The 10,990-nt window shown below is 32.0% G+C and overlaps 1 protein-coding gene and 1 long non-coding RNA gene across 2 annotated transcripts; both read left to right on the top strand.

Annotated features, from left to right (window-relative positions):
* Positions 1-554: 554 nt before the first annotated feature.
* On the top strand, positions 555-4,981 carry LOC142161698 (uncharacterized). The gene is made up of 5 exons (XM_075223853.1): positions 555-1,383; positions 1,587-1,829; positions 2,172-2,298; positions 2,411-2,712; positions 3,363-4,981. The coding sequence occupies exons 1-5, from the start codon at positions 555-557 to the stop codon at positions 4,979-4,981; spliced, it is 3,120 nt and encodes a 1,039-aa protein (XP_075079954.1).
* A 563-nt stretch (positions 4,982-5,544) lies between these two features.
* On the top strand, positions 5,545-8,621 carry LOC107818334 (uncharacterized). Its single transcript, XR_012695963.1, has 5 exons — positions 5,545-5,977; positions 6,194-6,479; positions 6,630-6,692; positions 7,518-8,022; positions 8,118-8,621. It is a non-coding gene; the product is annotated as an uncharacterized LOC107818334 (long non-coding RNA).
* Positions 8,622-10,990: the final 2,369 nt, after the last annotated feature.

A 10,990-nucleotide genomic window follows, 5' to 3' on the forward strand; every position in this document is an offset into this window, starting at 1 on the left:
AAAATAACGACACTATAATTTTTGTATATATATATATATATATCTTCTCTAACCAAACCTAATTTCATGAAGGTGCAAAAAGCAGACATTTCAGAGAGAACATTCGAACATATAATTCTATATTTGCATTTACATCAAAGGGAGAGAACATTCGAACATATAATTCTATGTTTGCATTTACATCAATGGGAGGAAAGGTGAATTTCTCTATCAACAAAACAAAGGGACCTAGAACATTCAGATTGTCTGGGCAAAATTATCATCAGATTGGAAGCTTATTGCCTCCAGAGGGATCTTCTCCCAAATTTGCACAATTGTATATCTATGATACAGAAAATGAGGTAGAAAATAGAATTCATGCTATCAGGATAGCATAGACAATTGCTTACTCAAAATATTTTAAAAATATATTTTTTTATAAGACGTAAATTGTTAGTTGAATTCAATATTTTTCTTTACAGCCGTGGCAAAATGAACAATCAACTTCATGCTGAAATTGTGAATGAGTTGAAGCAAATGCTTGATGAAACAATGTTCTTGCAAAGTCATTTAGAATGGTAAGAGATCAATTTCAAACAGATGGGACCTCAAATGTTAGACTTAGATTGATTGGGAAAAGAGGCTCTGATGGAAGAAGATACAATTTACCAACAGTTTCAGAGGTAGCTGCTTTGATCGTTGGAGATTTTGAACAAACAAGGTCTGACAGAGATATCATAGTTGAAAGCCAATCTGGACAATTACAAAGGATAAATGAATTAAATGCAGCATACTTAGGTTTGCAATATCCATTACTATTTTTGTATGGTGAAGACGGATACCGAGAAGATATTCCTTTAAATGATATTGATGATTCAGCCGGTGGAAGGAAATGTGTTAGCACGCGTGAGTACTTATCATATAAAATTCAAGAAAGGAAGGATGAAGTTCATTCAATTGTGTCAGCTAGAAGATTATTTCAACAATTCTTGGTAGATGGTTATACAATGATGGAATTTTCTCGATTGAGGTTCATTAGGCTTCATCAAAAACAATTGAGAGCACACTTTTATAAAGGGTTACAAGATGATGTTTTACATGGGGACATACAACCTTCTTCTCAAGGACAAAAAGTTATACTCTCTTCCAGCTTTACGGGAGGTGCACGTTACATGTTGCAAAATTATCAAGATGCCATGGCAATTTACAAATGGGCGGGGTACCCTGATCTGTTTATCACATTTACTTGCAACCCAAAATGGCCAGAGATTATTAGATTTGTGGAGAGTACAGGATTATCTCCAGAAGATCGTCCCGACATTTTAACAAGGGTTTTCAAAATCAAGCTAGATCGCATGATAAAGGATCTACGCGACAATAAAGTTTTTGGAGAAGTAAAAGCAGGTACAATTTTTATGTTCTACAAAATTATTATGTTTGCACATTAATTTTCTTATATGCTAATATTAAAAATAACTAATATATAAACTTAATAATCTAATTACATCTTTATTCTTCAGTGATTTATACAGTTGAATTCCAAAAGCGGGGCTAGCCTCATGCACACATCTTGCTTTTTCTTCTGAATAAATACCCAAATATCGGAGATATTGATGGAATATTTTCAGCAGAATCACCAGATAAAAAAGTAGATCCTTATTATTATAATGTTGTTACAAATTTCATGATGCATGGTCCTTGTGGTACTGCTAGAAAATCTTCTCCTTGCATGAAAAATGGTAGATGCACAAAGCACTTTCCCAAAAAATTTGTGTCATCAACCACAATTGATGAAGATGGGTATCCAATTTATAGAAGAAGGGATGATGGTAGAACTGCAAAGAGAGTAGGTATTGAGTTGGATAATAGGTATGTTGTACCACACAATAGATTTTTATTATTGAAGTATGGTGCACATATTAACGTGGAGTGGTGTAATCAATCACGATCCATTAAGTACTTATTTAAGTATGTTAATAAAGGAAATGATCGTGTCACCGCAGCTTTTTCTCAAAGTGTAAATAATGAAGACTCGGGGGTCGTTGATGAAATAAATATGTATTGTGATTGCCGATACATATCACCTTGTGAAGCTGCTTGGAGAATTTTTAAATTCCCAATACACCATAGAGAACCATCGGTAGAAAGGCTATCTTTTCACCTACCAAATAATCAGACGGTCATATTTTCAGATGATGATCCAATTGATGCAGTTGTCAATAGACCAGCCGTTAAGGAATCTATGTTTTTAAGCTGGTTTGAAGCTAATAAGACATTTCCTGAAGCAAGAGAATTGACTTATGCAGAATTCCCTCTAAAGTTTGTGTGGAAACAAAACCTAAAAAGATGGGAAAAAAAAAAGAACTTCTGCATTTTCTATTGGGAGAATATTCTTTGTTCCACCTGGCTCTGGCGAGCAATGTTACCTTAGATTGTTGTTGAATGTCATTAAAGGTCCAAAGAGCTATGAGGATTTGAAAAAAATCAACGGTCGTGATCATGAGACTTTTAGAGATGCATGTTATGCTCTGGGTTTATTAGATGATGATAAGGAGTACGTGGATGCTATAATGGAAGCAAGTAATTGGGGAATGGCATCATATCTTAGGCAATTATTTGCTATGCTACTTTTATCAAATTCAATGTCACGTCCAGAAAGTGTTTGGCAAGCAACATGGCATTTACTATCAGAAGATATCCTTCATGAAGAAAGAAGAATATTGGATCACCCAGGTACTTATTTAATGCTTAAAATTTCGAGTTATGATATGATACTTATGAAGGATGGCTGATTTGCTTAACTTTATTAGTTAATTTTCTTTTTAATTACTTCATTCATATTAATCTGATTGTTCATTTCTTTCTTCTTTTTGGTTTTTCAATTTCATACAAAATTCACTCCACAAATTAAGGTTTGTTAAACAATATTTTGTTATGTTCATGTCTTTTTAATATAGTGTTGTGTTTACATCATAGGAATAATATTGGTACTAATTAATGTATTTTCTAGACATAAATACTAATAGAAAACTAATACATTGTATTTAATGCCCTAAAATTTCGGGAAAGCCTATAATCGCTCTTATGCATTCTCTACTTTAATTGAAAATATTTCAATTCATTTTTTTATAGAAAAACTGATTTTTTTGATACATTACGAATAATAAAATGTATCTTCACGTAATTTTTAAAAATAAAATGAACCACATGGTTTGAACTATATTATTCCTTCAAATTCTATGTACGTTAAATGTGTTTGAAATTAATGTAAACTACTATCGAACACTATACTTTTTCATTAATCTTATTATTAATTTCATGTGGCTAAACTAAACTTTACCATTTAATTGTATTTAATTATTTATATTTTAATGTTATTTCAGAAGTTGACCTAACAGATGAAGAATTGAAAAATTGTTGTTTGCAAAAGCTTGAAATTTTTTTGAAAGGTTGTGGAAGAAGTTTTCTGGATTTTCCAACAATGCCAAGGCCTGTTTATAATACGGAAGAAGTTGACAACACTAATAGATTAATATGGGATGAATTGCGTTATAATAAACGCGCTTTGGCAGAGGAACATCAACAATTAGTAAAGAATTTGACAGATGAGCAAAAGTCAGTTTATGAAAAAATAATAAGAGATGTGAATGAAGACAAAGGTAGATTTTTCTTTTTATATGGTTTTGAAGGAACCGACAAGACTTTTATTTGGAGAACTCTATCTTCTGCCATAAGATCTAGAGGAGATATTGTGTTAACTGTTGCATCTAGCGGGATTGCATCTTTATTGTTACCAGGTGGTCGAATAGCTCATTCAAGATTTGTGATTCCTCTAAATGTAACTGAAGATTCAACATGTAATATCAAGCAAGGTACTCCTTTAGCAAATTTAATTATTAAGGCAAAGTTGATTATTTGGAATGAGGCACCTATGATGCATAGATATTGTTTTGAAGCTCTTGATAAAACTTTAAGAGATATTCTTAGGTTTAAAGATGCATCCAATTTACACCGACCATTTGGAGGTAAAACAATTGTTCTTGGTGGTGACTTCAGACAAATATTACCTGTCATTCCAAAAGGTAGTAGGCAAGATATTGTTAATGCTTCTCTCAATTCTTATTATTTGTGGCCTCACTGCCAACTCTTAAAGTTAACAAAGAATATGAGATTGCAAGGTAATGAAATAGGGACAAATCTAGATGAGTTGAGAGTTTTTTCAGATTGGATTTTGGCAATTGGCGATGGTATAGTTGGTACTTCTGTTGATGGCAATGAAAAAGTCCAAATACCAGATGACCTTTTGATAAAACAATCAGTTGATCCAACATCTGCAATTGTAGAAAGTACGTATCCAGATTTCAACAGTCGTTGCAATGAAATAGGATACCTCCAGCAAAGAGCTATTCTTACTCCAACTCTTGATATGGTGGAATCAATCAACGAATATATGATTTCCCTTAATCAAAGTTCTGAGAAATCATATTTGAGTTCCGATACAATCTGCAACTCTGACAATACTTATTCAGCACTGGAACATGTACACACTCCTGAATTCTTAAATACAATTAAATGTTCTGGAGTTCCAAATCATGCTCTTACTCTAAAGGTTGGTATTCCAGTAATGTTATTAACAAATATTGATCAGTCAGCAGGATTATGTAATGGAACAAGGTTGATCATAACTAAACTTGGAAATCAAGTTATTGAAGCCAAGGTTTTAGCAGGACAGATGTCTGGACAAAAAGTGTTTATTTCAAGAATGACATTGACTCCATATGATGCTAGAATTCCATTTAAGTTCCAGCGAAGACAATTTCCAATCATTTTATCTTTTGCCATGACAATCAACAAAAGTCAAGGACAGTCATTGTCTCACGTGGGATTATCTTTAAAGAAACCAGTTTTTATACATGGACAGCTATATGTTGCTCTTTCTCGAGTGACGAGCAGAAAGGGATTAAAAATTTGGTTTGTGATGACAATGGAAAATAACTACTGAAGCTGCAAATGTTGTATTTAAAGAAGTTTTTCGAAATTTAGTATGACACTCGAAAGATAATCAATATCTTTTTTGAGATTTAAGTACTACTTTTGTTGCTGAGATTCATTAACCAAGTGCGACAATAGCTGTTGACAAGATATCTGAAACATGTAATAGGTACGCTTTACTTTTCTGTTCTTTTTTATATCTTTCTCTATTTCTCTATTCTATATATAAATTAACATTTCAAAAAATATTGCAAATACAGATCTGTCATGATTTGCCATACCATGGATTAACGAACTTCTTACATTGCATTTTTGAAGAAGTAGTGAATTTCATATGCGAATTTGGTTTTAATATGGTAATTCATCAACCGGACATTGTGAAATTTCATCGAATGTAATTAGATTAAATAAACTTATGGATGTTTCAGTATTATGCTATCGGTCTACTCATTTTTTGGTTTGAAATATAGTTGGTGTGATAAGCATCCACTTTTTACAAATTAATCAGCTTTATTGTTGGTTCTCATAGCAGATGCATTGGAACGAAGGGAGTAACTTGGCGGCCAGACGACCATCATGTTACTTCCAGTTGGAGAAGTGCATTTGTTTTGTGTTTGTGTGTGTGTGTGGAGAATAACCAGAAATATATTCAAGTTTTAAGGCTTTGAACTGCTTCACATATATGAGAGATGACTTGTGCAGATACCAATGGTTAAAATGCTTACCACTTATAACCCATCCAACAAAATTTCAAAACCATTTAATCTTACAAACCCGAGCAGTGGCTTCATACTTGCTTAACCATTTCTTAATACATCATAGATAAAAACCAAATACTTGTGTTTCAGCAACTAACCCATGGCATACTTTTGAGTCCAGCTTCGAGCAGTGGCTTCATACTTGCTTTTATCGGTCTTGAGAGTGTGTCTTCATTCCATCACCATCACATATCTCTCTTGGATCAACTAGCACAACGACAGTCATTGAAGATAGTGAGTTTTTTCCAGTAAGTCGTCTATCTTTCCCTTTCCTATTCAGTTATGTTAATTGCAACAGATTTTAAGCTGGATTTTACAACATTCTATTCGGAACGACTAAGTAAATGCAATTATTTTTTGTTTTCTTATTTTCTGCATTTTTTTTAGTTTTGTAATGGCGATTTGAAAGTGGGGATTATCACTGGAGGTTAAATTTCAGCTTCTGAATTTCAGTCTGCTCGCAGGTGTGTTGTTCTTTCTAGCGAAAAGGTCTTAGCGCGATTCTGATTCTAAATTCGGTTTATAATAAACAAGACCAATTTGCAATTGCTGAAGCCAAAAAGGAACTGGGAGATGCATCATAACTTTATTTTTCAAGCTGGGGAGCAGTATGCTGAATTTGTAGCACATGCTATGTTGTTGGAATCTGAGATTCAAATTACAGCTCCAAATCAACTGTTCGACTGCTTAAGCCATTGCTTCAAATTTGGCATTATTACTGGAGATGATGTTCAATATGAGCTTTCAAAGGTAATTGGATATCTACTTTGTGTGTACTAATGATATCATATCCTCATTATAATATAGCTAGATATTTTTCCTCTTCTTTTTCTAAAACATAATTAAAATCCTAATTTTAATTTGCGCCGTCTTTTTCATTCACAAACCTTATCTTGCCAGGTGCAGTGATGTTGTTTAATGGTGGTGGTCCTTCAAGGAAATCCCAAGCCCAATTTCTCAAAGGTCCATTTCTCCATTTTCTATATTTAATTTCTGAATATTACGTTTTGCGGCATTGAATTGAGCGAAGAAAAGGTGTTATTCTCTATGTCTCTACTTCGCGATTCATTACATGTGCTTTTATTTCTTTTTAATTGTTAAAAGTAGTATATTGAAGATTAGGTGCAACAAATGCTGTAAAAAAATGTAGATGATAGCTTGCTCTGGAATCCCGTAGAGAATAAGGATGGGGAGTTATGCAGTTGTTGTAGAAGCGAGCAAACACTGTCTATTTTCTAATCATTTAATATGATATTCCTACCCTATTCTGAACTTTTATCTGAAACTACGGCCTCATAGTCTAAAAGAGTTGGATCCTAATCCTTTGGAGGCGAATGGCCCGGCCATGGGCCGATCCAAAATCTCACTTTTGTACCATTTCAAATTGCCACAGAAGTATTGAGTTGAAAGGAACTCCTTTGTGCTCTCATATGTTCCAGATACCACAAAAAATATGGAATTGTGATTGCAAACTATGGGTTAAGAAGACTTTATTTTTGTAACAGTAACGTTCCTCCACAAAGCCCCAACTTCCATATTGAGTTCTGCAAGAGTAAAGATTGAGTCCTAAGTTCCTTGACTCATATTCCCCCGTAACAAAATGGTTTTTCCTCTATTGCATCTAATCTAATGGATGCTTTCTCTTAATGAGGGATAATGGTTAGCATGAGGTGTGCTTCTCCTTACATTATAGTTTTCTACTATGCATATGATTTTAATTACGAAAGGTTTTTATTAAGTAATTGCTTCTAACATCAGTTAATCCTTATACTTTTACAATTATATCAGATAAGAAAGGTAAAAGGAGGTGATGAGAGCAATATAGAGGGACAGTCATATGAGATTCACTCTGTTTCTGAGCTTTCAACAGTATCACATTCGCCTCTTCAAGTTGATGATCCGAAAGAAGAGGAGAAGGAACTTTCCTAATAATTAATAAGCAGTCCGCAATCTAAAGATACAGGTAGTTATAACACAACACTTTCTGGGTGGTCTTCAGAGCCCAATATCAGAGCTGCCAACGACTACAATATTGCAAAGGATGAACTCAAAAAATTCTGCAAATTCTTATCAGCTGCATCATCCACCTGATCTTTCTCTGCTGCTCGGATCAACTGATTTTTCTATACTGCTCTTTGTTGATACTCCATCATTAATATCACGAAGCAACGAAGTTTCATATACAGTAGCGCATTAGTAAAAAGATTCAGCTAAATTTGACAGATGAATTAAGTAAGATAAATACTTCATCTATCTATCAAGTTGCTTCGTTTCATCAGCGAACACAAAGAAGGTGAACAATAAAGTGAACAATAAACTATTATTCATTCTGACTTCTTTCCTTATATAATGTACACAAATCTTGATGTTTTATTTGATTGTTTATAGGTCTTGAAGAGCACCAGACATCTAAGGTATCTTCACAGCTACTGGGAAATTTCTTAGAATAGTACTGTTATCCGGTCTTGAATCGTACTTAAGCCCCAATATTAGCCCCAACAAAAGTAATTACCTGTGTATCAAATATAGTTATTTTGATATCAGCGAAAGTAATTACCTGTGTCATTATGTATTTAGTTTTGGTATTTTTATTTTTGCGTTTAACCATTGACTAGAGGTGCAATATCTCGAGGGATAGTTTTTCCAAGCCATTTTTTAGCCATCATATTTGCTATTGCACCGGTTCTATTTGTTGCGTGTGGACCTACTTTGAAGGATGGAAAGTTATCAAAATTAAATCCACTATGTCTTCTCTGTTGGAGCTACTTAAAATAGTATTTTGTGAAACTTGGTGCACCCATATTAACCTTGATCGACACAGGAGAAGAAATAAGATTTGAACCAAATGTAATATCCTTTATGTTTGTAATTGAGTCAAAAGCTTATGCATTATCATGTGGACTAATCCTTTTAAAGCCAAATATTGGTGTATCTTTCCTCAAGTATGTTAAAATAGCTCTTGGCGATTGGTGGTCCTTAACAACAAATACATAGACATAGCCCGATAGAATTCATCTATTGTTTTTTTCGTTTAATGTGTTTTTAATGCAGTCAATTATTATTTGTTGCAATATATATATATATATATATATATATATATATATATATATATATATATATATATATATATATATATATATATATATCTTTTTAATATTTCTCTATGCGAACCTTTGTTTTTAAAACTATACGCATCGCGCGGGTAAGTATAGTAATGTATTATAATGAAAGACCTTTATATAGGACCGAAAGGATCGGGGACTCATGTAACACATTTGTTTTCTCTTTAAATTAACGGTTGACTTATCTTTCCCGAGAGAAGACTTTACCTCAAGAACTTGATTATTTAAATTCTACAAAAAAGTATGTGATGCTTTCACTTGGATTTATTTTTGTGATGTCTTTTCACATGTTTTTTTTTTTTTGCCTTATATATTTGATTTTTAATTATATTTTGTGAATGTCCCACTATATATATTTATTTTTAAATTTAAGTTTTTATTTCTTCTGCATTTAGTAAATTTATAAAAAATAAAGTTTAAGCCGCGAGAAGTGCAGACAAATTCACTAGTTGAGAATATAATATCGCATCGCAAAAGTGAATTTGATAAAACCTTTCATCCAAAGTTCAAGTTTTTGTTAGGTTTTGATTATTTATATTTTTCTTCAAATTTTATTTTTATGTTATTTCGTTTGACAATAATTTTTTTTTATTTATGGTTAATGGAAGTTAATATTTGTTAGTTAGTATTAGTGAGTAAAAATTTATGAATATTCATTAATGTTCTTTTGGTAATGAATCATCGTATTGAATTGTTTGTCAAATTATTAATAGCTTAGTAGAAGTACACGATGGTAAAATATAATATGTAATTGTGAATTATTCCTCTAAGAGTAAATGTTGTTTTCTAATTTATTTAATTCTTAACTTGGTTGCCTCTCAAAACAGTCAACAAGGGAGACATTAGTCTTTAATTTGCTTTATTTATTCATTCACTTCTCGCCCAAATCTATATAATGGATTAAAGTTATAGATAGTCAAGATATGGAATAAACTTTAACGGTATAGTATTTTTTTAAGAAAACAATTATATAAATTTGATGTAGATTGAAAAGTTTAAATATTTAATTTGGAAGAAAACTGTACATTAAATGGAATCTTAACATGCTTTATCAAATTTACAAATGCACGTTCCTAATTTGTAGGTCTAAAAAATTAGAAACAAATTATTATAAATGAATTGTTTGATCTATACAAGGTCAAATTTTAATTGATTTAATGTCCTAAATTTTAGACTTATATGTAACGGTTTAAATAAGGAAAACTTTAATAAGTAAAATTTTAGTTGATTTAAAACTTCTAAATATTAGGAGATAATTTAAATGACGATCTTGTCTAATATAAGATCAAAATTTTAAGGGTAAAAAAGGCGAACGACATTTCGCTAAAGGTCTTCGTGCTTTTAATATAAATATAAAATATAGATATAGATATAGATATATATAGATATAGATTTGTGCTAGATGCGTGAAATTAAATAAAGGGAACATGAGAAAAGATTAAGAAAAAAAAGAGTGTAACTAAAACCTCTAATTTAAGGCACTAATAATGGATAATATATGGAGAGAGGCGGCAGAAAAAAGCGAAAGAGTAACTTAATCCCCTAATTTAAGGCACTAATAATAAATTGTATATAAATTATAAGTAAATCTTATTTAGGACAGATAATATTCAAAATTGAGATAATTTTGGTAATAAGGTTCATATAGTGTATAGTATAGGATTTTTACCTATCTATACCATATATCAAACCTTATTACCAAAAATGTTCATAATTTGTTATTTACCCATGTAGTCCACACTTTTACTACAAATTATATACCAATCCAAAAATAGGTAGATTTTGCCATTAAAAAAGCCCTAAAATGAAGGCACCAGATCTGATGTGATTCTGTCAAGGATTTTATTCGAATTTTGAAACTGAAGGAGATCTCTCTTCCTGATGAAGGCACCAGATCTGATGAAGGCACCAGTTGCGTAATTCTCTCCTTCCTCAACAGAAAGAGATCTCTGTTGATATCAGCTACAACAAAAAACGCAATCAAATTGTACAATTACTGAAGAGAGACTATATCTGTTCTTCGTCTCAAATTGTACAAAATTGCTCTTCGTCGATATCAGTACTCAAATTGTAGAAACTATATCTGTTCTTCGTCTTTTTTCCTATCAACTACATGAAATCATGTCAAAAATCCCAATA

This window comes from Nicotiana tabacum, chromosome 10 (assembly GCF_000715075.1).
Source record: "Nicotiana tabacum cultivar K326 chromosome 10, ASM71507v2, whole genome shotgun sequence".
In the NCBI taxonomy this organism is placed as follows: Eukaryota; Viridiplantae; Streptophyta; class Magnoliopsida; order Solanales; family Solanaceae; genus Nicotiana; species Nicotiana tabacum.

What these genes read in the sequence shown, in the direction of transcription:
- LOC142161698 (XM_075223853.1), top strand. Translation starts at nt 555, where the DNA reads ATGGTAAGAGATCAATTTCAAACAGATGGGACCTCAAATGTTAGACTT. An exon ending in TATGCAGAATTCCCTCTAAA is followed by an intron (nt 2,299 to 2,410) that starts GTTTGTGTGGAA and finishes ATGTTACCTTAG; the next exon opens with ATTGTTGTTGAATGTCATTA. An exon ending in AAGAATATTGGATCACCCAG is followed by an intron (nt 2,713 to 3,362) that starts GTACTTATTTAA and finishes ATGTTATTTCAG; the next exon opens with AAGTTGACCTAACAGATGAA.